The 27,260-nt window shown below is 36.2% G+C and overlaps 6 protein-coding genes across 8 annotated transcripts in view; 4 read left to right on the plus strand and 2 right to left on the minus strand.

Moving 5' to 3' along the window:
* The first annotated feature begins 1,458 nt into the window (after window positions 1–1,458).
* Window positions 1,459–8,537, plus strand: LOC6640953 (semaphorin-1A). Its single transcript, XM_002063862.4, has 6 exons — window positions 1,459–2,119; window positions 3,331–3,424; window positions 5,223–5,890; window positions 5,968–6,999; window positions 7,065–7,257; window positions 7,326–8,537. Exons 1-6 carry the CDS (start codon window positions 1,948–1,950, stop codon window positions 7,513–7,515), a joined length of 2,349 nt encoding a protein of 782 aa, XP_002063898.2. The 5' UTR covers window positions 1,459–1,947; the 3' UTR covers window positions 7,516–8,537.
* An 822-nt stretch (window positions 8,538–9,359) lies between these two features.
* Window positions 9,360–10,159, plus strand: LOC6640954 (TP53-regulated inhibitor of apoptosis 1). The gene is made up of 2 exons (XM_002063863.4): window positions 9,360–9,605; window positions 9,677–10,159. The coding sequence occupies exons 1-2, from the start codon at window positions 9,459–9,461 to the stop codon at window positions 9,794–9,796; spliced, it is 267 nt and encodes an 88-aa protein (XP_002063899.1). The 5' UTR covers window positions 9,360–9,458; the 3' UTR covers window positions 9,797–10,159.
* A 378-nt stretch (window positions 10,160–10,537) lies between these two features.
* Window positions 10,538–11,714, minus strand: LOC6640988 (complement component 1 Q subcomponent-binding protein, mitochondrial). The gene is made up of 2 exons (XM_002063864.3): window positions 11,424–11,714; window positions 10,538–11,322 (listed from the first exon to the last, which is right to left on the minus strand). Exons 1-2 carry the CDS (start codon window positions 11,623–11,625, stop codon window positions 10,736–10,738), a joined length of 789 nt encoding a protein of 262 aa, XP_002063900.1. The 5' UTR covers window positions 11,626–11,714; the 3' UTR covers window positions 10,538–10,735.
* A 111-nt stretch (window positions 11,715–11,825) lies between these two features.
* LOC6640989 (eukaryotic translation initiation factor 3 subunit C) lies at window positions 11,826–15,379 on the minus strand. The gene is made up of 3 exons (XM_023174953.2): window positions 15,302–15,379; window positions 14,926–15,058; window positions 11,826–14,866 (listed from the first exon to the last, which is right to left on the minus strand). The coding sequence occupies exons 2-3, from the start codon at window positions 15,016–15,018 to the stop codon at window positions 12,200–12,202; spliced, it is 2,760 nt and encodes a 919-aa protein (XP_023030721.1). The 5' UTR covers window positions 15,019–15,058; window positions 15,302–15,379; the 3' UTR covers window positions 11,826–12,199.
* Window positions 15,380–15,506: 127 nt separating this feature from the next.
* LOC6640990 (protein CLP1 homolog) lies at window positions 15,507–17,051 on the plus strand. The gene is made up of 4 exons (XM_002063866.4): window positions 15,507–15,651; window positions 15,704–16,256; window positions 16,313–16,820; window positions 16,880–17,051. The coding sequence occupies exons 1-4, from the start codon at window positions 15,553–15,555 to the stop codon at window positions 16,995–16,997; spliced, it is 1,278 nt and encodes a 425-aa protein (XP_002063902.1). The 5' UTR covers window positions 15,507–15,552; the 3' UTR covers window positions 16,998–17,051.
* Window positions 17,052–17,298: 247 nt separating this feature from the next.
* The window catches only part of LOC6640991 (low-density lipoprotein receptor-related protein 6), a 31,684-nt gene continuing 21,722 nt past the window's right edge, over window positions 17,299–27,260 (plus strand). Inside the window, exons 1-2 of one of the 3 annotated variants that reach the window (XM_023174990.2) lie at window positions 17,299–17,477; window positions 18,241–18,563. In XM_023174990.2, coding sequence (XP_023030758.1) covers window positions 18,356–18,563 — 208 coding nt within the window. In that variant the 5' untranslated portion in view covers window positions 17,299–17,477; window positions 18,241–18,355. The remainder of the gene's footprint in view (window positions 17,478–18,240; window positions 18,564–27,260) is intronic. The other 2 variants (XM_023174991.2, XM_047009795.1) reach the window with 2 other exon arrangements.

Genomic DNA, 27,260 nt, shown 5'->3' on the forward strand with positions numbered 1-27,260 from the left:
ATAAAAACGTGAAATCTCAAATGAATATTCGTATTCGTATCTACCTGAAAATGGAATAAATCTCCAAATTACCATAAGATTTTGAATATTAGGGGATTAAAATCTGTGAGATCTTCATTTTGGACTAGAGATTAGATCTCATTGAAAGGTATATTTCAGTAAAAATCTATAGACTTTTGTTTAAAAGTGTTTATGTTATTCTAAACATTTGAATTCTTTTCTGTTTGAAATCTTGTTATATAGCCAATACACATCTCAACAAGTGGTAGTTCTTTTACCATTTGAATTACTAATCAGTATTTAACTAAAATTTTATATTATTATAATATCAATATGTTCTTCTTTAAAATTTATTCCCTCCTTTCATTCCTTTTCCTTAATTTAATAAATCGTCAACAATTCTTGTTTGAAATATGATTTTTAAAAGACGACAAACAGGAACAAGGAATTAAAAATGTTCTAAAATTCAAATTGCTAAAAAATATTTTGGATATAACCTTTCTACTTTTTGATTTTATATCAGATTAGAAGAAACTTATATGTAAAGAAACTACCAAGAAACCATATAAGCTTCGAATTCAAATTTTAGGAACTGGTTTTGAAAGACAATCACTTACAGATGTCAAAGATATAGCTACATGTTTAAAAAAAAAAAGTATATAATACAAATTTGAACTATTTAAGAAAAATATGTTTAACAACATCCTTATGAATATGTTTGTAAGCGAAAATCTTATCTAAATAGTTCGGAAAATAATTTTTAATAATTAGTTTTTGAATGTAAATCTAACCACGAGAGAAAGTTTTACAAATCTCATCTGATTTTATAAAAATTGTTATGAAAAATTAAATACAAAACTATGTTTTGGGACCAAATAATGACATACCTTAGGATATTCGGAAATATGATTATATTTTCACTAAAAACAAACTTTCTTTTGAATAATCATAGTATTCAAAAAAGACGAATCCACTAAAAGCTAAGATTCTTTAGATAATCATAGTATTGAAATAAAAAGATTATATAAAAAAACAGTTCGTTTTTAGTGGAAGAACAAATGTTCCTTTTGAATATATTAAGATCTTAATCATCTTTGAATAGTTTGCCCACAAAGAGTTGGAAGAATAATTGCAGATGACAATGGAATAAACAATATAACCTTCTTATTATGACTTTGAATCGAATAGAAATTAAATACTAATAAAAAGAAGAAAATAAATGTATTTTATGGTCACGTCTTTTTCGTTTAGTCAGTCTAACAATTTAAATTGTTTTTGTCTTTTGACCCGAAACCGGTTTAGCTTGTAATTACATACTTAAACTAAGGTTCTCCCCATTCTCTAGCATACTTCTGATGTGTCCGTTGTTTATTTTTTTTCTTTTTATCACTTTTACCATTCCAGCCAATTGATTAAATCTTTTTAACACACTTTTCCTGCCACTTCTTCTTATTGCAGATTTTGCGCAGTTTTCTTTTTCTTGTCGCCACATAATTGCATTAGTTTGTGTGGTATAAATTATTTAGTGTCAGCCACAAGCATAGACAGAGAGAGAGCGACTAAGAAGAAATACCTATGGTAGATTACAACAACCAACAATGGCAGACATCAGAATGAGTTGCCGCCGTAGCAGCAGCAGCAGCAGCAACAGCCGTGATTAAAACCAGTCAGGCTAGGCCAGGCCAACCCAGGCCAGCCCCATTGGCACCACCCAAAGCCAAGCCAAGCCAACTCGAGCTGCTGAATCATCAGAATATAGCAGCGTAACACAACAGAATAAAATAGTTTTTGTTCAAGTACGAGAGGCACAGACATCAATTGAACTCAAGCTTAACATCAGTCAGCAATAACAACTACTACTACAACAACAACAACAGCAACAACAACAGCAACAACAAAAATAATAATAGCAACATCAGAAACAACCTCATATCAAGAGACCTTCAAATGTTTATTCATTCATCCACAATGCTAATTACCGAGGACCAGCAAAAGCAGCAGCAGCATCAGCATCACCATCGATGGATGGGTTCGTCAATGGTTGCATTTACAATTTTGCTAATCATGCCCAGCTTGACATATGCTTGGATGCCCGATGTGCGACCCGATTTACAAACAAGTATGTACAATTATGTGTTTATTATTTGTCTTTCTTGCTGTAATTATACCCTTTAGCTATGCGTTTTTTTCAATGGCGGGTATATTAAGTACTTTAAAATGTATGTAACTAAAGTTGGGGAAAGTAGAAACGAATGCTAAATTCACTTATATCAAAATCTCTATTCTTGTACAGAGACTATGTCTATATTATGTCAACCATTTAGAAGTTACTTAATTTGGATCACTCTCTATCTGGACAATTGAAATTGTTATAAATTGTAAATTATATTCAAAATTATAAATTATTTCTCTAAATCATAGACGGAAAACCAAAAACCTTTGAATTTTAGTCGAATAATTATGATTTTTTTAATCGAATTGCAACAAGAAATATATTCTAGATCCATACATGCTTTAAATACAATAATTTGTGGCACTTGTATTCCGTGTTTTTAATTAGCCGAAAGAAGTTTTTAGATTATATTCAAAAAACATTACATACAAGAAAGATATATTTTTTAGAGCCAAAATATGTCAAAACAAACTGTATTCAAAAAATAATCTCTTAATTGAAAGAAGTATTTATAAAATATTTTATTCATTCGACAAAGTCTTCTATAATCTTTCATTATTTATTTTCTGGACCTAATTAAATTAAGTATTTAAAATATCTTAGTTTAATTAAGTTTAAAGTATTTAAAATATGTTTGGAAATCTTCTGCAAGTGTTTTAAAGTATTTTTTATTGTTTTTTGTTTTTGTTTATAAAAAAGTATTTGATATATCTTTTGAAATCTTTTGTTAGTGTTCTTAAGATCTTCATGTTATTGATGTTTATTCTTGATTGGAGAGTATTATCTAGTCGTTGGCCCTAAATTGAAGTAAGAAAACCACAAGTTTTCTTGTTTTTCTGTGTTTTTTTGTTGTTTTCCTACTTACTGGCTGCTGTTTTTTTTTTAGTTGTTTATCAATGACAAACTTGCAAGCTGCTGGCTGGTCTTGCCTTGCCTCGGCACTGATTTCCAGCTTATCATGCTCAATTTTTCGCAATGCTTGCAACAAATTGAACGTTTCCTCTGGAAATAATAAAATGGAAATGGAGCAAGAAAACAAAACAAGAAACATTTTTAAAACAAATCACATATTGTGAAACATTTCTTTTTATTCTTATATAATTAACTAAACTAAATTCTTATTCTGTCTGTCTCTCTCTCTTTCTTTTTTTTTGCAGAACAAGATAAAATCTTGGCCCATTTAATTGGCAATACAACGGACTATTTTAAGATTTTGGATCACAACGATGAAACAATTTTAGTGGGTGCCAAGTAAGTAGCTGCTACCTTTTGATTGCTATATCCATTTCTACCTGATGTTTGCATAATTCTCAGTAGAAATGTTTATTAAAACAAAGTAAATAATGAGATGAATTTGTTTGCCATTCGAGGAAATAAAAAGTTACGTAGCGCCATTTCTTTCTCTTATTGTAGACTTGTAGTCGATGTGAGTGTTGATTTTTTCAAGTGCAGCCTCACACATTTTCTAGGAAATCCAATATAATATTGCGAATTGGCATTAACCAGACCTAGACCCCTAGACCCAGTGGCATAACAAAGCCAGAGCCTGTTGTTTATCTTAGTTGTAGGAAAAATTTATACATAAAAGTATCTATATATTATTTGCAAGGCAAGTCACGTCAAGCAATATAAAACATGTGTATGTATGTATGTGTGTCTATGTGATTTCTGGTGGAAGGAGTGCCAAGTGCATAAAAATATTTAGTTTACTGCGAAATACATTTATTTGTTTTAGTTCATTTCTATATTAGATCACTTTGATTTATACTTATGTTTTTTTTGTAAGAACAGATTAACAATTTAATTTTTAGAGAGAGAGATTAATTTATCTTAATTTAGTTGAGACTTAAATTCCTTTCTATTTGAAACAATTAAAGTAGGTAATTCAAGTTTTTTAGTATTTCCTTTCATTTAGAAAGTTTTAAGTTGATTTTACACAAAACTAAGAATCAATTTTTGGTAATACTTTTTAGAAAATAAACGCCCTTATGAGTATATTTTGAGATCTTTTGTGGAATAAAAAACGATTAGATGTAGGCCTCACTCAACACGAACTATTTAAAGATTACCTCGGTCTTAAACGATTGAATATTTGCTATCCTGTCTATTTTAATACGCCCTAAACCTTCATCTTATGTTAGAGAAATGCATTTGTATATGGATTTGGTGTATTTTCTTATTTGAATTAAAGAAGACTCTATTTCGACTCTTTCATAAATTTAAAATCTAATAACTTGAAAGTACAATAAAAAATTATAAGGTTATGACATTGTTTGATTAAAAATAACGTTATAAAAGGAGTCGAAACTGATTAAAAGAAAAAGTTATCAGCAATTTAACAAGCGGAAGCTCATTTTCTCCTGATAAAGGAGTCATTTTCGGATCTATTTCTGTGATCACTTATAACTATTTCAATCAGAAAGAACCAATTTTCCCTTCTTTAATAATTTCCTGATGTGTAATAAAAATTTTTGCAAAAATTTTAAAATTTATCATCTTTAGATGTTAAAAATTGTTGCATTTGTCATGTTTTAAAGCAAAAAGCTTAACTCAGAGTAAAGATTATCTAGAAAGGGCAAGTCCCAAATAAATGAATAATATAATTACGCAAACTGAAGCTGATTTCCTTGAATGAAACATTTGCATGCATGAATCGTATTTGTTTATTGCCTTAAATGAAACATACATTTTGGATAAATATGAATCAAGTTTTGTTTCCAAGGAAACATGTAGAAACAGACTGTGTGACGCTATTAGTTAGCTAATTATAATTAGCAAATGTTACAATTTGTCTAATTTATATAAGAGCTCTAATTATTTGCACATACAGAACAACCTTGGGCAAATTATTGTGCGTGTGTGTGTGTGTAGGTTTGTGCCTGGCACAACAAAATCGCCTCATTTGATCAGGCCAATTAGTAGTCTCTAGGCACACGCTGGCCAGGCAATTAAGTCTCATGCCAAATATATAATTCAATTGTCTCTTCTCTTTATTTTCTCATCATGAACATCATCATCATCATCTTTTTGCTTCTTTTTCTTTCTAAAGGGATCGCATTTATAATATAAGCCTGCAGGGGCTAAGGGAAACTGGACGCCTGGAATGGAATAGCTCCGATGCTGATCGAGAATTATGTGCCCTAAAAGGCAAACATGAATGGGATTGTCATAATTATTTGCGTGTATATGCTAAATTGGAGAATGGTCAGCTATTGATATGTGGCACAAATTCATATAAGCCACGGTGTCGTCATTATGCACCAGCTGACCCAGCAGAGGATTCATCCAAGAATAGTTTACACTATGAAATCACCAGAGATGTAGAGGCTCAGGGCTTATGTCCATATAGTCCGGCACATAATAGCACCTATGCCTTTGCCGATGGTCATTTGTATAGTGCCACAGTGGCAGATTTCTCTGGTGGAGATCCGCTAATCTATCGTGAAAATTTACGTACCGAACAATATGATCTCAAGCAATTGAATCAACCTGATTTTGTGGGCACCATTGAGAGGAAGGGTTATGTTTTGTTCTTCTTCCGTGAATTGTCGATGGAGTTTATGAATTTCGGCAAAGCTGTCTACTCACGGGTGGCGCGTGTTTGTAAGAATGATCGTGGTGGACCATATAATCATGGCAAGAGTTGGACGTCGTTTTTGAAGGCCCGCTTAAATTGTTCAATGCCTGGTGAATTTCCCTTCTACTTTGATGAAATACGTAAGTTGCTCTTCTAAACTCACTCACTAATAACAATTTTAAGATATTTATCATTAATCATCTCATACTAATTACAGAGGCCATCAGTCCAGTTGTGGAGAGTGGTTCTCAAACTCTAGTCTATGCTGTATTTACCACTTCAACGAATGCTATACCCGGCTCGGCGGTTTGTGCTTTCAATGTGGATGAGATTTTGGCCGCTTTTGATGGTGATTTCAAATCACAGAAGGATTCTCAATCCCACTGGGCACCGGTGGAGCAAGAACAAGTGCCCAAACCAAGGCCAGGGCAATGTGTAGAGGACTCTCGTACTTTATCCAGCATTGCAGTGAATTTTATAAAGACTCATCCATTAATGGAAATGGCTGTCCCATCTCTTTATAGTCGTCCACTCTTGACTAAAGTCACGTTGCATCATCGTCTGACGGCCATTGCCGTAGATCCTCAAATACGTTCACTTAGTGGCGTTCATTATGATGTTATCTACAGTGGCACAGATGATGGCAAAGTTACCAAATTCATTAACATTGTTATGACACATCTAAACTCTACAGTGGATCGTCTAAAGACTGTTGTGATATCGGAAATGCAGGTGCTACCGCTGGGCACTCCAGTGCGTGAATTGGTCATCTCATCCAAGAAGAACACCTTGGTGGTGGTCAGTGATGGTAGCCTTGTTACCGTGCCTCTGCATCATTGCTCCTATATTGTCGATTGTCATGGCTGTTTGAGTCTTCAAGATCCAAATTGTGCCTGGGACCTGCAGACACATGAATGCAAGAACTTGGCCTCAAGTCAACATAAATTTGGCACTAAATCATATCTACAGAGTCTGAACACAACCAAAAAGGCAGCTGCATTACTCTGTCCAAAAGTCCTGCGTGATCAAGCTGGTCCAGGAGCGGAGACACTTAGCTTTGTTACCATTCCACCCACACCAACGGAAGAACAAAAACTGCTCTACTCGAATGTGAATACCTTGTCAGCTGGTGGCATAACCATTAATCAGCCCAGTCTGGAGCAGCAGCCTGCAGATACAGATGATTTTGGTTTAAATAAGATAACCCTAACCTCCATGGATCCGGAGGAGGTGCTAACGAATTTAAATGGTAGAGTGATTTTCAAATGATTGAAGTTGAATTTTTGATTCATTTGATTATCTTTTTTCTTACAGATCCTCAAAAATCTACTGCTACTGTGGATGAAATACAAAAAGCATCAGCTAATTGGAATTTTGTAGTTTTAATCACTGTGATTACCTTTGTACTTGGCGTTGGTCTAGGCTATATTTGTGTTCAACTAAAAGATTTTTACCTTAAGAAGGGAAGGCTAGATGAAAATCATCATAATCATTTGGGCAAGCATATGTAAGTATATTAATAACCATAACAAAGAATGTTTTTAACTTGTTTTTCTCTGTTCTTTAAACAAATAGTCCCTTCAAACAAGGCAAGGATATTAACTTGCTAATGGGTTCCAATCCATATACAACCACTCAAAAGACACCAAATTTGGATCTAGAAAAGGATCGCAGTCATGAGTGCAAAAATTCTACAGAACATTTGGAAAAGGAATTGCCCTGCAAGACCTCAACGCTGACGAAAGTGAAACGCACTTATATCTGATGAGGATTACAGAGAACTTAAAATGGATGATGCTCTCCATACAAAATTAGTCGAATTTCTCCGTATATTATATTTTTTTTTCGTTGTTTATGTTGCTGTTAGTGTTTTAACAAACCAATACAATCAATTAATTAAACCCGGACTCAAGCAGAAGTCGAGTCGATTACCGGTCCCGCCACCCATATATATGGACATGGCAACAGTTTTGCGTTTGATTGCAGAGCAAAAAAATAACTGTTGTCCAAATCTTAATCTTAATTAAGTTATATATGTATTACATTTAGTTAAATTTATGTTCAACAACTATTGAGCTGCTTTTGAATATCCTTTGTAATTCATTCCCATTTCCAAATTCTCTCTTTAACTCTTTTGTCTATTTCTCTCTCTCTCTCTCTATTTTGAAAAGCAGCTCAGATTATGTTGTTAGATCCCCCCGACCGCCGCCGCCCCCTTTAATATTATTTTGATAAGTGCAAATATTAGAGCTAGAGAAAATTTACATATCATACCCGACCCCCATTTCTCTACATATATATATAAATTATATATAGAAAATATGTAAGGCCCGCTCCCACACGCAATCCCGAATAATTTCTCGAAAAAAGTATTTTGTTAGACTGAATGAAAAAATGCTAATTAATTTACATAAAAATTAAAAAAAAAAAAACAAAATACTTACACATAAATCAGCTCAAATAAGGAATTGAATATAGAATTAAATATAAAATATTATATATATATATGTTGTAGCAGATCTATGCTTAAGGCGAGGATCAAAACTTATATGAGGCTGTTTAATAAGAACTGAGCCCCACTTAATCATAAAACACGCACAAGAAAACATTGAGAAATAATTCGTAAGCTAATTTCGGTAATAACCGATGTTTATATACCCTTGCAAAACAATATTGATATTTATGTGAAACTTATTGCTTCCAAAACCATAAGTCTAATAGAGTCTCCCCATTTATTTTGTTCCATTTAAAAGAAAATCAGTATGTTAAACTCAAGAATTATAAAAAAAAAATCATTTAGAATCTTTTATTCCAACTTAAATTTAAATGTTTAACTTTTTTTGTTGGCTTAGCCATTAACTAATTTTTTTCCGAGTATTTATCAAGGGTATATAAATTCAGCAAAGTAAAAGGTATAAACATAAGCAAGCCTTAAAATATACAAAAAAAAAATCGCATGCTAGGCCTTAAATGTAAAGTTTTAAGCTTAAAAAAAGGAAATATAAAAATAAAATACTTAATTGTATTGTATTTTTAATGCATTTGTATAATTTTATGTCTCGTTTTAAGCTGTTGTCGTCCGTCCCACTGACAAAATCGTTTACAATGGCAAATTTTAGTTTTATATATGACAAAAAACAAAAAAAAGAAAATCGAATAATATATCTATAAATATATTTTTATAAGAACGAAAAATATTTTACATATAAACAAAAATATTTTTAAAAATTTTACAAAACAAAAAGTAAAAAACAAAAAAATACACAAAAACAAAACAAAAAAATTCTCATATTGTGATAGATTTTATTGAAATTTTTTGAAAAATTATATTGGCCTTTTGTGTGTGGTTGAAAAACAATTGTATAACAAAATTTTAAAATGTAACGCTAAATCTATGTCGTGTATTTTGTATATTGTTGTACACATACCAATAAGCTAAACAAAATTTAATAAAGTCGTCATTTTTTCTAAAAAAAAAAAATCCTATAAAGTTTTTTTTTGGTCTAACAATAAGCAACAAATTTGAAAATGGCGCCAAAATGGGGGGTTGATTTAACAGAGTTGCCTACCCAACGCTATGTTGGCACGTTAAGCAAAAACACAGGTGACAACCCTGCCAAAAAATTACTTTACGGCAGGCACATTTTCTTTTCGGCTAAAATACATATTATTTAACACTTTGAAAATTGCAAACTTTTTAGTTAAAACATGAATAGCATAGGAGAGGATTGCAATGAATTAAAGAAGCAGTACGATGCCTGCTTCAATAGTTGGTTCTCTGGTAGTTTTCTCAAAGGAACGACGGATGATTCTGCCTGTGCGCCCATATTTAAGATTTACCAAGAGTGCGTTAAGGTAATTATCATAGCATCACCACACATTAACCATTAATTGGGGTTATCTGAACTTACCCTTTGCCCTTATAGCGCGCCATGCGTGAGCAGAAAATTGAATTGCGTGAAATCGAAACGGATTACACCACAGGCGGTGAATATGACAACAACAACAGCAGCAGCAGTAGCTCGACCGGCTCAAATAAAAGTTGACAATTGTCACTTGGAGATGGCTTTAATGACAAGAGTTCCCTTAGCCAGGAGGCGGTTCAGTTGCCACTGCATCAACGTAGGCACAAACGTGGTGGCACTGCCTAACAATCACCGTATACATGGCATTATAAGTACCAGAGACATATTCTATAGCTTTTAAATTTGCAAAATTCCTGACTAGAGAAGAAAATAAGTTCAAATTATATGGTAAATCATTTTTAGTTAATTATTAAGTTCGGCCCAAAAACCAAACCGATTGTTATTTCATTATTTACTTATGTATTGAAAAATGTTTTGTAAATATATTGCATTATTTAAACAAATATGATTGAATCCCATAATTGGGATCCAAAGTCAAATTAACAAACGAAGATCCTAACTAATCAATAGGAACAGATATTCTTATCTGTTACTTCTTTGTTCCATTGTTTCAAGCTCAAAAGTGAATCCCAGAGAGCTATTGATCTAGACATTTCCTAAGGGGAAGAACTTTATTTCAACTGATAAACCGTCGACCTTAAATCGAAAATCATATAAAAACCAGGCTCAAGCTATTCTCAACATCAGTTGAAAAATCAATTCGTTTAACAAGATGCAGTTCCAGACCATAGTGGGATTTCTGATGCTGCTTATCGTGGCCATTAACGCCAAAAATCACGAAGATTGGCCAGGACAAAACAGACCTTGGGATGCCCCCGCGCCCAGGCCACATCCTTACGCAAAATAAACAATAAATAAAACTTGATCTTCAACTTGAAGCAAATGTATTTGCATTTTGAAACAGGGACTTAAGAACTAGATTATTTATTGGACAGTGGAACTAATTAAAAAGCACGTCCAAGAGAAACTGCTCTCAAGTCTGTGGGGAGGTAAATGCCAATAGAACTTAGAAATCTACACAACTTGTGGCTTAAGATTAGACAATACGATGGGAGAGTTTTATTTGCTGCCCGATGTAAACTTGGAGAGCTTTTCCAGCAAGCCAATGTAAGAGGTATGCTCATGGGCGGTGGCCAGATCGGAGAGTTTTTCGGCAAACTCCTGGCTAATGCCCTTCTCCTCGAGCAGATTCATCAAAAGATCGTACAAATATCCATCAAGCACATCGCCAGCAACAGCATAGATTTTATCATTCCATTCACCCTCATAGATGGCCATTTCATCGATAGAGAAGACATCATTGTATTCACCCTCCTGGGCCTCGCCTTGCAGATAGGTGCAAGTGAAGGATAATGTTGCTTTTCCCTGAACAATGTCTACCTCGAATTGAGGTTTGCTGCGCATCTCTCCCAACTCCGGTTTATCGGCGTTAGGATTGATTTCCGGCTCATCTTCGCTGTCCACAGTGTGATTAACATTAAAGCTAACAACAATCTTCTCCTTCTCCGACTGCTTGGTCAATTCCACATTGGCTCCGTCTAGCTTGACAGCGAAGCCCTCAAGGGTGCTAGGAACAGTTTTACCCTTTTGCACTTTGCGCTCTGCAATAATTTCCTCTGTAAGGAATTCAACCAGCTCACGTTCAGCTAAAAAAATAAAACAAGAGGAGGTTAATTTCATCATTTCCTTTTGAGGTTATGTAAGTTCCATATTTGGGGCCAAAATATGCCGGCAAATCTTTACTCACCTTTGGTGTGAATATTGCAACCACAGGTGCAGTTCACACTGGGCTTATGAACATTTAAAATGGCCACATGATCGGAGGAATTATTGTTACCCGTCTTGGTCATGTGCCACAGGCTGCGGGTGAAATCACGTTTACCCAATGCTCCGGTGGCATTGCTGGCCAAACTGGCGAAGCGCAAAGTAGCTGTCTTCAGGCTATTCATATTGTTATATAATTTAATTGAAAACTTTGTCCCTTGAAATGCCGCTAAGAAAACGTGCCGCCGCTTGAAGTTACATGCAACTAGAGATGGGACGTGACATCATCAAGCTTAACGATAACCGATTGTCACATTGGCAAATAAATCGATTTGGTGGTTATCTAGAAATCGAGTTCCTATTATCAAAATTTAAATAAATTTGGTTAATTATAGACTTAAGTCCTTTGGAATTTTTTAATGTGTATATTATCAAATAAAACTTCAGAATTTCGAGGTTTTTTTTTCTTTTCTTGGGAGTTTGTTCTTCTCGTTATCTTTTTTCTATCTTTTACAAGTGTTGATACAAAATGTGAAAATGTTTTTGAATTGTTTTTTAAATATGGTAGACTAACAACAAATTTATCTTGAGCTTGACCTCCGATCCGAATAGCATTCGAATCGGAGGTCTTGTGACAGTCAAGATCAAGATAGGGCCATGACAGGGACATTTTCTTCCAATCCAATTTTCTTGCTCAGATCGTGGGGAGCTTTGTGGAATGGAGGCGATGGCGTTCTCTGGCAGTGGTGGTGGTGGTGTCTACTCCTCGTCGATGGTCTGGACTTGTTGTTGTTCGCGCTGATGCTGCTGCTGTTGTTGCTGATTCTGGTTCTGCTGGTTCTTGTGATGTCCACGTTGGTTGCGATTGCGCTGATTGCGATTATCGCGACGCTGGCCACCCCAATTGCCGCCCTGGTTATTCTGGTTACGATTGTAGCCACGATCACCACGATTGCCCATATTGCCGCGCTGGAAGAAGTTGCCCTGCTTCATGTCAAACACCTTCTCATTGACATCCACCAGATTGGTGACCTTATCGACAAATTGCATAGCCAAAGCCTGCAGGCGTGAAGGCTCCGAACGATGCATAACCACAGTCTCGGAGGGATCATCCAGACTGGCCATAAGTTCCTCGTTGATAATCATTTTGCTGATAATAGAATGAACCTTCTGCACAGGCAACTCATACATCTCCGCCAGCGATGGGATGCTAATCGAGGTATAGACATTGGAGTAGGTGAACAGATAGGTGCGCAGCGATTCCTCCTTAATGAACTTTACCAACATGTCACGTACACGATCCGATTCATAGAACAGATCCCATACCTTGGTGTTCATCTTCTTGTTGACAATGAAGTTAGCACAAGCCTGCCAGTTGCCACAACGCATTGCCTTGGCGGCGGCCACCACATGCTCGCGCATAGATTCGGGGGGACCCACCAGGGATTGACGCTCGGAAGATCGCAATTGCTGATAGAAGGTCTTACTGATCATGCGTCGACGTGCATCAAATTCATGGGCTGCAATATACGGGATTTCCAGCAGCATGGCCGACACCAAATAGACGCACTCAAGCAGCTCCAAATTGATGTGCATGTGGAATGGCATTTGACGTTGTTTCTCGATTTTCTCCTGCTCGGCACTGCGCTCGTGTTGACGCTGAGGCAACAGTCCCTGGGCCAACAGTTCCTTGGCCTTGCCAGTGACCATCAAATCGACCAGACAATGATGGGCATCCTTAACGTTCTCCTGACGGAAGGCGCACAATCCCAAATTGGCCATCATGCGATTGTAGAGAATTCTTGTTGAGGGATCCGCCGCATCGATATTATCCTGCAGATGGGACATAAGGATCAAGTCACGTGCCTGGAACCAATTATCGTGCATGGCATGATGATAGATGTGAGTCAAAATGGCCCGGGTGCGTATGCGATCGGTATCATCCTTGGCATAAATGAACTTGCACAAACGATCCATTATATCCACCGATGTTTGCGTGGTATTGGGAATATCTCCACGTTTCTTCTTAAACACTTCCGGATCGAATTTGTAGTACAAATGCTCAACCTTACGCAAATAGATGCGGCATCTCTCATTATTGGAGCCATTCACCTCGAAATATTGGAGGACCAGCTCAATAGTCTTGACCACATTAATTTCATCCTTCAAGCGAGATACATAGTCATTGGAATGGGGATCGCATTCCTTTAATAACTTGGTGAACTCGTCATCCAATCTCTCGACAGCAGCCAAAGGACATCCACGTATGAGATATGGCGTAGCATTGTATTCCTCATGTTCCTCAGCCACGGATTCACTCAGTTGAATATCAGGATTGGCCAGAAGTAGTTTCATCATGCTCTGCATGACCTCTAGAAGTAGAGCCCAATGCTCCAGCTTCATGGGTTCCGAAATCTTTTGATTATAATCAAAAATGGCCGAAATAATATTGAAATGAATCTTCACAGAGATCGGGACGCCCAGTTCATGTTGATCCGAAATGTCACGCAGCTCAAAGAGCAAATCAATTTGCAGACGACGATCAGTACGTTTCTTGCCGCGGGCGGACATAATCTCCAGGAGCTTGGCAAGCACCAAAGGAATATCTATTTCCGCATCCTTTTCAAACATTTTGGGTTTCTCCACTACGTGTCCCTTGACCACCGTTTCCCAGCCTTCACCATCTTCATCTTCGGCACGCTTACGTAACTTGATCTTTTGCTCCTTACGCTTGTCCTTACGTTTGTCATCGTCCTTGTCATCCTTTTCAGTGGAACGCTTCAAGAAACGTTCACGCATATTTTGATATTGATTTTCATCCTCGGATGATTCAGTTTCTGATTCCGTATCGGGATCCCAATCAATGGATTCATCGGAATCCTCATCATCTGCCACTGGCAATTTACTGGGCACCGATTTGGCCAATTTCGTTGCAGCTACAGTTGGTTCACGCTTCTCTATATCCGAACCGGCATCCAGACCACCATCACTGTCATGGGCGGCAGCCTCCTCATCCTCATTTTCGCTCTCCTCCTGGGGATTCTCACGGAAACGCGACAAATCATCTTCGAAATCCTTGATGTACTTGCGCACCTTTTGACGCAGTGTGCCCAGGGATTTGGCATTGTTCTTGGACAAATTCTTGCGTCCATCGCGATCCTCCCACACCTCATTGATGAAGTCCTCCAATTCGGCCAGGCAGCGGATATAGAAACGGGGCGTAATGCCATTCTCCTCCTTTGAAATGACTGGTAATGCCTTCTGATACGCCTTGGTCAAATCTTCAAAACTTGTTAAAGTATTTGAGATATCCCTAATCTTCTTGTGGTTCCTAATGGATTTAATGATAGCCGTCAGATTCTCATAACGTTTTTCCTTAGTGGAGCGCACGACACGTTTCACTTCCTCCTCATCGTCGCTAAATTGCTGAAAGTGAAAGAAAGATTAGTCGCTGATACTTGGAAATAAATAAATTCGTTACTCACAAAGGCGGTGGCTTTATTGAAATTGGGCGCCTGAACCTCCTCCTCACTGGACTCGGATTCCGAGTCGGAACCGTTGGCAAAGAAACGAGACATTGTTTGTTATTGTTGTTAGAGTTTCCGGTTTGTTTGCAAACTGAAATTGTAACAGTATTATATATATGATGACATGTTCACATTCGTTTGGGTATTCAATTTTTTTTTTTTGATTTCGTTTGAGGTTATGTTTGAAAGCGGCCAACATGGCGAAAAATTTCACAAACTTTAACTCAATTTCCTTAAATCGCTACTGCGTTAATACATTGAATTTAGCTTCCAAGCCGCATGTGTTACTTTACTAGTGTTGTTTCACTTTCAAATGTTTGCAAATAATACTTACTATTATTAAACTGCAAAAAAGGAACGATGTTTTATATGCAAGGCAACATCTGAAAAGAACGGTGTTGTGTAACGTTCAAAAAATGGCAGTGTTGTTAAAGTCAAAACAGTCGGCGAGTGTCTGTTAACTTAACATTTGAACTGTCTGTTAGCTCAAAATGAGATTGAGTTGCAAACCACGTTAGTCAATACTAAATCTTTGTTTACATTTTTTTTTGGTGTTCACTTGTGCAAATTTATTTTATAAACAAAATGTCGGAGGACAACAGCCAAGGACGTGATTACACATTAGAATCCGATTCTGAGCTACGCTTCGAAATCGAGCAAAAAGATGTCAAAGTTTTAGTCACAGTAAGTCAAAGAAAATTGCCGTCATACCTTTCATTACTTTTTTAATTTGCAGTTAGTTAATGGCTTTGCAGAGTTATTTGGCACAGAATTGGTTAAGAAAAAGAAATATGAATTTGGCATGGGGGCCAAGGTGGCCATTTTCACCTATCAGGGATGTGTGCTTCATGTTCAGGGCAAAATGGATGTCTGCTACGTGTCCAAAGAGACGCCAATGGTTCAGTATGTGAATTGTCATGCGGCACTGGAGCAATTTCGCCAGGAAGCAGAGGAGAAGGATGCCTGTGGTCCTGTCGCTATGGTGGTGGGCCCCATGGATGTTGGCAAGAGTACACTCTGCCGGATTCTTCTCAATTATGCAGTTAGGGTTGGTAGAAGGCCGCTCTATGCAGACATTGATGTGGGACAGGGAGCCATAGCGATTCCAGGAAATGTGGCCACAATTCTGATTGAACGACCAGCCAGCATTGAGGAGGGTTTCCCCAAGACAGCACCCTTGGTCTATCACTTTGGTCACAAGTCTCCGAGCGGAAATAGTGTCCTCTACAATGCAGTTGTGTCCAAAATGGCAGAGGTTACTCTTAATTCGCTAAGTGGAAATAAAAGAAGTAAGTAAGCAAGGATATCTTTTTCCCAGGCTTTAATCCTATGATATTATCTCTAGCACAAAGCTCTGGAATCATTGTAAATACCTGCGGCTGGGTCAAGGGATCAGGTTATGCCCATTTATTGCATGCCGCTCGTGCTTATGGCGCTAAAGCTATATTTGTTTTGGATCAGGAGCGTCTATATAACGAATTACTGCGGGATGTTCCACCCAATGTTCATGTGGTCTTGCTGCCTAAAAGTGGCGGAGTGGTGGAACGCAGCAAGGAACTGCGGCATGAGTCCCGTGATCAGCGTATCAAAGAGTATTTCTACGGCAATATACGTGCCCCCTTTTATCCCTTCTCTTTTGAAGTAAAGTTTCAGGATCTGCGTCTATACAAAATTGGAGCACCTCCTTTGCCCGACTCTTGCATGCCCATTGGCATGAAGGCAGAGGATAATAAAACCAAAGTGGTTGCAGTTACTCCCACCCAATCGTTGCTGCATCATATTCTGGCCTTAAGTTTTGCTGAGAACACAGATGACGACGTCATCGGCACAAATGTTGCAGGCTTTTGTTGTGTGTAAGTAAAAGAAGGATTTTAGAAAGTTTTGAATGTTATTAAATTAAATTTATTTTTAGTACAAATGTCGATATGGATAGACAGGCGGTCATGTTGTTATCGCCACAACCCAGACCTTTGCCGCCAAATGCGCTACTTCTATGGTCGGAACTACAGTTTATGGACAATCACGCGTAGTGAAAAGTTTTATGTTTGATTTCTTCATCTAAATAAAAAATATTTTTAAATTAATTTGTTAATTTCAATTCAAATTTTTGCCGCAATTGAAAAAAGTAAGTTGGCAACCCTGCATCAATTGCGTTCGTCTCATATACTGGGAGTCGGGATAAACGGTGGGAACGGGGCCTCATATACTGGTATTTTTAGTGCTGGAAAAAACATCTATGTTGTTGGCAAGAGGGCAAAAAGTTAAGGCGAATATTCAATTTTTTACGGCGAATATGGAATTTTTTGACGGCACGGGCGAATTTTTTTGTGTTGTTGTTTTTACGTTGAATTGGTAAAGTGTGCGGAGCGGTCGCGCGTGTGTGAGTGTGAAGAAAATTAAATCGAGATTATATTATTTACAAAACACCAAGCGAAAATCAAACAAAATGGCCTCGCGCAAACGCCTAATACAATAGCTGAACGAAGCGCGTGTACGCATTTAATTTATATGTAATTAATAAGAATGGGACAAGTGATAAACTTTAATAAATATCTTGTTTTGTGCTAGTGTTTTTGTTGTTGATGTTGATGTTGGTGGTGTAAATGTGTACGTGTTTATGCTACGTATTGCTCTGTGTGTGTTTGTATGTGTGTGTGTAAAAATGTTCTAAAAACAAAACAACACATGAGTTTTTTTCGGGTATTCTCCTCCTCTGTCTTTTCATTCTTTGCTTTTACCTCTGTCACCCTCTCCCTGTCTGCGTCTTCTCATCAAATTGATGGCCTGCCTGAAAGATGTTTTGTGTGTTTCTTCCGTTCTTTGGGCCTGGCCTGCATTTTGTTTTGATTTTCGTTGAAATTTTCCTTTGGGAAAATGCAACACTTTTGCACTCTCTCTCACTCTCACAAACACACACACAGAATTAGGGTCATAACTCTCTCTCTCTATCGCTTAGTTTTGCCGGCTTGTTGCGCCAAAAAAAGAAAAAAAAAAACAAAGTAAAGGAAATTAATTACTATAACTCTTATCGCCTTCTGACAATTTTTCAATTTAGTAGGCTCACCGCCCCCAGTGGGTGGCGGCAGAGGGAGGGTGAAGCAGTGGCGCAATTACTGCTTATCGCTCGCTACTTTACAACAACAACAACAGCAACAATTTGTCATCTAAGAGAATAAACAACACTAAGCTGCAAAATATTTGAAACTCCCAAAAGAACAAACAAAATTACGGTATTCTTACAATCTCTCTTCGTCCGTCTCTTTCTCTCAAAAGTAGATTTTGTGCCTGAAATTCCAATAAAAAATAAATAAACAACGAAAAAGAAAAAGAAATTAAACAAAATTATTAACAAATGTCGTTGCATCGTTGCAAAGTGTGAAAAAAGAAAATGGCTTACGAGCCATATATAAAACGTATAATTTATAATAATCAAGAACCACAACAGTTGTGCCAAATTACAATAAGTAATCAGAATTATCGGCGAAGGATAACGGGAGGTGGAGGAGGAGGAGCAACAGAAGGATGGAACAAATTTGTGATATGCCTGCTATTGTTCTTGTCTTTTAACATTTCACATAGTTGGCAATATAAAAATGGTAAGTAACCAAAAACCAAGATCTTATCAACATATTGTAGTTATCTACTTGTAAGCAAACTCCAAATACTTCTAGAATTATAACAAAAAAAGTCTTCTAAGCCATTTAGCCTTTACCTTATCGACTATCGATTTCCTATTTCTTTCACTCACACAATATTACGTATTTTAATTGAAAACATCAAGAAAAGTTTTAAGTACGAAAAAATGTTCTCTAGTCTCATTAAAGTCTCATTTGACAATTATATTTTAATTTTATAATTGTAAAAAAGTATATTTTTGGAAAGCAATGTGTGGTAAAGTCAGAGCCACAAACGATTTCGCACTACTAATCAAAAATGTTCAAAATAAAGACTATATCCAACCAAATATTAAAGACACTTTGCTATAAGTCTTTTTCTTGGCTTCGATCCATCAATTATCTTTTATATGAAAGACTTAGCGTTCCTTTTGTCTGCAAACGAACTTGACTCTAAGTTGGCAAACTTATTTACAATTTATAATTGTATGAAAATATACATATGTATACATACATACATCCATATGTATTTGACCCCATCGAGTTGAGTGATTTTGGCGTAAAAAATTCTTTAGGTAGTTCTCTTTCGTTTGCAGATTGGTTCTGTTATGTATCTTCTTGTGGTGATCTTATTATATAGAATTATATTATTTCCTTAATCTCAACTCTACAAAATTATCAAAATCAAACATAAGAAAATTTGTTTTACATATTAACCTATTTTATTTGTTGAATGAATTTTTGTTTGGGTATAGTTTTAATACGTTATTTAACATTGTTGAAGTATTAAAACTATACCCAAACAAAAAACTATAAATATTAGCTATTAGGTGTCTTTCGAAATTTCTTGGATAGTTTTCTTAGATATTATTGTGAATTTAATGAAGATTTGATTACAATTTTCATAATTATTGTAATACTTCTTTGACGCAAACTTTAAAGTTAGCTTTTGGAAATTCATTGGACTATATTTAATATAGTCTAAGGCACCGAAAAATGTGAACAATTTTTAAATATATATTTTTAAACATTTATTATAATTTCTAAAAATTACAATTAATATTTTCAATTTTCCTAAACTTTTTTATATTATTGAACTTTGTTGAAACTTTTTTAAATGGTGCGTTAAATCTTATCAATCCATTTTTAACAAAATATACTTATGATCTGAACATGTTTAAGCCTTGTATAGATCAGTTATAAATTACATAGATTTTATGAATAATTTCATAACACAGTAAAACCCTTGCAGTTTTGAAAAAGTTTTATTAGCAAAGGTAAATAAAGATAATTTTCCTCTGAAATCTGAAGATAGGCATTGAAAGCCTTCCAAAAATAACTGGAACTCAAAATAGTTCTCAAGTCAGAGATAACAAAGAGTATATAAACCACAAAAATGCTGTTGACCACTCTTGAAACCAAGTAATTCCACTTTAAATACATTCTTAACCATCCGTTGATAGTTTTAGCAATTACATTGTATTGAAAAGAAATCGATATTTATTTAATGACAGTTTCTGATTGATGTCAAAGAGTTGAGTTGAAGTTGATTAACACACACATTACACACACACAAACACAGCCACACACACTCTTACAGTCAAAGTTAGAATTGTTGTAAAAAGCGAGTAACAGTACAATAGGTAAAAAGAGTCAATCGTTTGGGTCTTTGTTTGGTTGCTCAAAGCATTTGTTTGTTGTTTTTTGTGGTTTCAGGCTGCACTTTTCTGCTTCCCCTTCATCACCTGCTGCCACCCCCACCATTCCTTTCTCTTTGTGTTCCTTGTCAAAGACCCTTTTCGCCTGACAATTTCTCAACGAAGCTTTTATAACGACAGCAACTACTTATTTAGACTGTAGTACGCACTCAACTTGATTGCACTGCGCATAATTTAGCTGCCATACCAACCCACTAAACCCAAAACCATCCATTCCACCCACCGCTTTGCAACGCACCATCTACTTCGCTTCGTCACTTAGTTGCACCGCTAATGAGCTGAAAAAAAGAAGAAAAGATAAAAAATAGAGAAAAAGGGATTGAAAAGTGCCGCCTAGGAAATAATTTAGTAGTTATAATAGTGTCCTCTGGCCTGCTGATAATTGCACAGGACACGCCAAGCATATTTGAAAATGCACAAAGAGCACCCTCAAATCCACTCATTCTCTTCCTCTTCCAAAGAGAACCCCGTTAAACCATCAGAAAACCCATATATATAGAGAAGGAGGAGGCGTAGTCTATAATAAGCCATGCACAAAGCAAAAACTTGGTCAAGTTAATGTGGAAAATGGACAAAGACGAGTGGAACCCTTGTTAAGCTCACTCCCACACCCATGCTCCGCTCTGCTCGGCTTTTCTTCTGCTTTTTTTCCTCTTCTAAAGTTGAGTGTTTGGTCAAAAGATAAGCCTTGGGCTTTTTGGCTAGTCCTCTAGCATGCACTGAGGCATCATCATCATCAGCAGCAGCAGCAACATCCACAGCCAGGATCCACAAAGCAAGTGCCAAGGCAAAGAAATGAAGAAAATAAACGACGAAAAAAAAAGAACTAAAGGAAAATACCAACGAAAAACTTCAATTTGTCGACAAAGCAAAGCAAAGGCAAGTGGTGGGGAGGAGTAACGGAGGGAGCGGAACTTCCTACCGAAAAAAGCGCATCAAAAATGTACACAACGCATCGGGAAAAATTTTTTTGTATGCCTTGTGATGGTTATGTGACGACAGATAGATACCCTACTTCAATTTGGAAACACTATTTGGAGTGAGGTTAGATTTTTGCGTCGGGGTCACCATTAATTCAACTTCTTTTGTCGTTGGGGTCATTAATAATAAGAATTTGAAAATCATTTTAAATCAGTTGTACAGAATCTTAACTGCTTACTTTTAAATGTAACATTAAATTAAGCGACTTTAATATGACCCTACAGGATACAAAAAAAAAGATGCACCAACTATAGCTACTCTTGTCTCTTCTAGTTCCCTCCTTTCACCACTTTCTCGCTGTGTGAGTGTGTGGATGTGCTGCTTACTTTCTTTAACACTTTGACGCGCGCACAAAGTGTTTTTTTCTCTCTTTCTCTCTCTCTCTCTCTCTTGGCATCCCTCCCGCTTTTAAGCCTTGTCCTTTTTTGCAGCAGTAGACGGTGGGAAAGCTACTGACTGACATCGTGTGTGTGTGTGTGTGTGTGTGTAGGGGGAGTCCTTTTTACTGTTAGCGCTTTGCGCTATTTACTTTTTGCTTCTATTTACTATGCCGCGCGTAGTATACGTCAGTTTAGTAGTAAAACGCCGCACTTCAAAGGCGCTTTTTGACGCCATTTCTCTCTTACCTCTTACCCCTGGAGGGTATTTTCCACTTTTCACTGTTGTTGACATTGATTTTGATTTCATTTGGTTGGTTGGCGGGAGGTCTACTCACTTTGTGAGCCAGTGACATTGCTCCTTTAAAACAATAGTAAAAGAAAATTAAAGAATAATACGCTTTAAAGCTTGAATTAAACAGTAATTAAGAGCATAAAGAGGTTAAGTGTGGCAAAATTTCAAAATATTAGCAAATTATGAAAACTGAACATATTTTACCCATTCTACAACATTTAGAACAGTAATTAAACAGTAATTAAGAGAATAAACAAATTAAGTACCTCCGAATTAGCTAAAGTTCTATAAAATGAGGACTAGAACAATTTTAAGCACTGTACACGCCTAAACAGAACGGTTAATTGTGTTAATTGAAGAAACCTTAATAAATTAGTTATAATTATTATTACCTTTCATTTTAAATATTAGTTATAATTAAAACTATCTTAAATGTCATACAACCAAATAGTTTTTGGAACAAGTCAATTTATTTGCAAAGGCAAATGTAAATAGCATTAAACAACACTGAAAATTGTATTGATTTAAGCTTTAAATAGCCACAGCAAATACCAAAATACTGTTAAACCCTAAACTAAACCCCGCACATTCGGGATGGCAAATACAATTTTGCTTTAACTAAGCTAATCATTCTGTGGCACACAGCCAACAGCCAACAACTCCACCCCTTCATGACCCCCATCCACCATCCGCCTGTGACTATAGTGCACGAAATGCGTTGTATCACTTTACAATTTAAACAATAATGTTGTGCTAGTGCAACTGAGTGTGGGTTTTGGGTGTGGATGTGTGGGTGTGTGTGACTGTATATTTGTATTTACTGTTGCAGCACAGAAACCGCATGCAATTTGGTTTCAACTGCAGCAGCAACAGCAGCTGCTGCCACTCATCATGCATCCTCCTCCTGTTTTGCCCACTGATTTGTGTGGGTGCTGGTAATGGGCGAAAGCCTATCACTGACCTCTACGATAAGTGTATGTGTATGTGTGTGTTAGTGAGTGGAGGGTAATTGGTTTAGGAATTGCCAGCAAATCGCCATACACCCAGAGAAGGAGAGAGAGAGAGAGAAAGAACTCGGTTTTATGTAAATATAACGACAGCAACAACAACAAGTGCCAAGAGGCCATCTCTCTCTCTCTCTCTCTCTCTCTCTCTATCTCTATATATCTGTTTCTTCCCTGGAGGTTATCACTTATCGTAATCTTGTAATTATGTATGTTTCACAAATGTTAATTGCCAAAAGGAAATAACGAACCGAGCCAGCCATTCACTTGTCTTGTCTTGTTGGCTTCCTTACTTATCTTTTTCTCCTCATCTCCTTTACGCTTTTGGGGTTAACAAGTTAAGGCTTTAGTGTTGGAAAGTATTTAATTCTTCTTAACTAACATGTAAAAAGATAAAAAAATAAAGAGAAAATATATACTTCTGTGCGACAAAGTAAAAGTTTCATTGAAAAACGATAACTATAGCAATAAATAGTTTGTATAGTATTTGTTTTTTCCCCTGATAGAGTTAAAGATAAGGGAAGGCTACTGAATCACCAAAATCAAATCATTACAAGATATAGAATAGACAAAGGCAAGCAAAATTTAACCTGCTGTCGATATGAACACAGATTGAACAGGTTTCAAAAGCCATTTCAGAATTGAAAAAGAGATTAAATTTTATGGTTAAGCTAAGGCAAAATCGCACAATTTCCTGTATTCGTGGTGTGTGTGTATGTGTGTTGATCAACACTATAACTATAATTTACACCAAATCGTTGCTTTTGCCATTTTTGTTTTTTTTTTAAAGATCCCAAAACATGTCAGCAGGTAATTAAATTTCTATACAATTTGCATATTTATGGGCGCGCGCTGGCAACCCTGTTCCTGTATTTCCCTGCCATGTATGAGAGCGTGTGTGTGTGTGTGCTAGTGTGTGTGTTTTGGGCCACTTAACTTGGCTCTTGGCTAACGAACTGGATGAGGAACAAAAACAAAACCAAAAAGAAGGAAAAGACACCAACAAAGCCAGGAAAGTGCGGGATATTAGAGATGTGATGGGTTCTAAATGGATTTTCGATATATTTATTAACTATCCATTGAAAATGTATGTAAAAAATAAGTTCTGAAAACGCCAATTAACAAAACCTTAATTTCATGAAGCTCTAATTTCGATAATATTTTTAGTATAAATTTGAAAAATGCATGTCTTTATTTTTATGTCGGAATAATGTCCTTCAATTTCCATTAAAATCACGAGTTTTAAATACTTTAAAAATTGACTAAATCAGAAATTTCTCCGATGTGAAGAATTTTAATTGAGATATGGCTTTTGGAATCGGTTAGAAAACGACGAAAAATGTTGTTTTTTTTTAAATTGAAAAAACCTTTTGCGAATTGTTTTTGACTGATTTTCGTTCATGTTTTAACTTTCACATTAAAAATAATCTTCCAAATTGCATTACTAAAAACTTATAATTAGCATTTTCGATTCCTACAGACCACATGTTGGCTTCATCCGACACTGGTGATTATACAAAATAGATCAAAATTTTGTTCTAAATGATTACATTTAATGTTAATGTGAACCAAGTTTGGTGTTTAATAGGAAGGTCCAAATTTATGGGCTTTTAATCAAAATTCATTTAAAAACAAACCATTAGAAAAACACCCACAAAATTTACGGTACATCATCTCAATAAGAATGATCAAATCAACGCTACAAATTAACACATCAAAACTTCAACAAAATCTGTAAACTACAAATTTTTCACTTAAGGAACTGGGAAACACTGTCTTCGAGCTCACGCACTCATCTCTAAGGAGACAGCATCTTAAGCCAGGGCGCTACTCATGTCGTTTCTTCATTGCTAACAAGCTATTGCCCCATCGCCCCCTTTTCCTCTTGTTACCATATATCTACCTTCCCCTCTTTGCTTCTTTGCCGTTTACCTCTATTCTTGATTTGTATGCCTTTTTGACTGGAGCTGCTGGTGCTATAGCCTCTTCTTATTGTTGTTGTTTTTGTTGTTTTTTTTCCATCTCCTCCACTACTTTAAATGTCTGCGCGTTCGTGCGTTGCTTGCAACGTCGACGGTAACGTCAACGCAGCGCATAAACATGCACATCGTTAAGAGAGCAGCAGCAGCCGACCCTTTTGGGCCCAAAAAGACTTGTTTTAAAGCCGGTCGGTCATCTAGAGGCCAGGCAAGACCCTGGCCCAGCATGCCTACCTCCTCGCATCCCCGCACACAAACACACACACACACACACACACACACAGACACAATGGATATATACCTATGTATGTATGTTTTTTTTTGGGCTTGTTTTGGCTTTTTCCTTCGTGGTTGTTGTTTTTCTTCCACTCGTTTTTGGTTTCTTGTAATTGTTCTGCGTGGTTGTTGTTGTTGTTGTTCTGAGGTTTATTTTTGATCTAAAAGATCTTTTCTCCCTGCCTTTACCACCAGAGCACCATATGGTGCAAGTTTCAAGTTACTTTTTTGCTAAACTTTTTGTTATCTAATACCTGCCAAGAGACATAGAGATGAGGAGAGAGAAAGAGAGAGGGCTATAGAAGGGGGGGAACCCACACACACTGAGAAAGGAAACATTAATTTGCAGCTAGTTTTGCCAACATAATAATGATGATCCTTGAGAAGAACAAAAAAAAATCCAATTTGTGTTTAATTTATGGCTTTTTAGTATACATACATATATATTCTTTTTTTTTCTATATACCTTCTATTTTTCTTCGACTTCGCCTCCGACTGGCGTTTGTCAATTTTTACTTAACCTGTTGTGCATACTAATTTGTCGAACTGAAGGAGAAGGGGGAGACCAAAACAAAAAGATCGATCGATTCGAGTCTCCCCGTGGAGAATTCTTGTCTCTATAATTTAGTGACATTTTGAATGATTTGTGAGAAGCTCGAAAAATACCCTTGCTGATTTTTTAATTAACTTTTCGAGCTTCAACACATAAATTTTTGAAAAAAGGCCTCTTTTATTAATATTTATGGATTTTCTAAAACCTCTTACTCTCTTGAAAAAAAAACGAACGAAACTTTGTAAAATTCCTCTACTAACCACAACAATTTGAAACAAAAAAAAAAACAAAAAACGATCATCAAACAAAACATCATTAGTTGAAGGCAAAGAATCCGACAAAAAAAGAAACCACAAAACAATAATTTATCACTTTCAACTTGATTTCCTTCTCGACTGATTATTTTTAATGATCTTCGATAGGCAGGGCAGACCAAACTACCAACAGATCTCGACCCCTTTATTTTTCTTTCCGATAACTTTTTGCACCATATTGGCATAAAAAGTCATAAATTTGAATTAAAAACAAAATGAAAATGTAAATTATAAAAATTGAAAATGCAAGTGCAATTGAATTGAATTGCAAACGCCAACGCAAAAGTAAGCGAAACGACAATAAGTAAACATTCCCTCTCGAAAGACGCATGATTATAAGGAGCGGCTAGAGCACATGTTTAAAGAGCTACGCAATCAAAGGGGGATTAAGAAATGAGGGGTTAAAGGCTCCCCCGCCCCACTTTAGAAGAGAACCTTAGTGAGGAAATTAAACATCTAAGATTTATGTAAGAGTGTCTCACATGTAATTAATACTGCACAATTTTATAAACATTTGAAAAATTAATTTAGTTTATATATGTAGTTTTATTTGTTTAATAATAAGCTTAATAAGTATAAATAAATTTCTAGGATTAAAAAAAAAGTTAAGTTTTCATTATTGGTTCAATTATATGACAATAGATTAAAAACTTCCAAGGCTTATATTATCTATGTTAAATCGATAACAGTTAGTTGAGGCATTTTTTCCATTACCCTTCTTAACAGAACGTCTATGTAATATTATTTTCCCCACTGCTCCTCTCCCACACACACCAATACATATGAACATATGTATCCAAATCTTTTGTGGTGTGGGCTGTTGAAGGAGTTGGAGGCAGAGCAATGCACGCACAAACAAATCATTGAAGCGTCTTCCACATTCCCCCTTTAACCATCTATCATTCTCGTTCCCTCTCTCTCTCTCTCTCTCTCACACCCCCTCTCTGCATGTGTGTGTGTTTGTAAATCTATCAATAGGCGCATTTGTAATAGTTACCATACATAGCCCCTTCTCAACTTCTCTTCATCCCGCTCTAATCGAAAATTAGCCAAAGCAGCAACAACAAATCATTCATTAATGTGTTGATATACAAATTGTGGCTTGTTTATAATTTCTTTTGCCATCTCTTTTCCACTCCTTCTCAATCATACTCTCTTGCTCTAACTGTTTGCCGCTTTTGA

This window comes from Drosophila willistoni (assembly GCF_018902025.1).
Source record: "Drosophila willistoni isolate 14030-0811.24 chromosome 2L unlocalized genomic scaffold, UCI_dwil_1.1 Seg168, whole genome shotgun sequence".
Classification (NCBI taxonomy): Eukaryota; Metazoa; Arthropoda; class Insecta; order Diptera; family Drosophilidae; genus Drosophila; species Drosophila willistoni.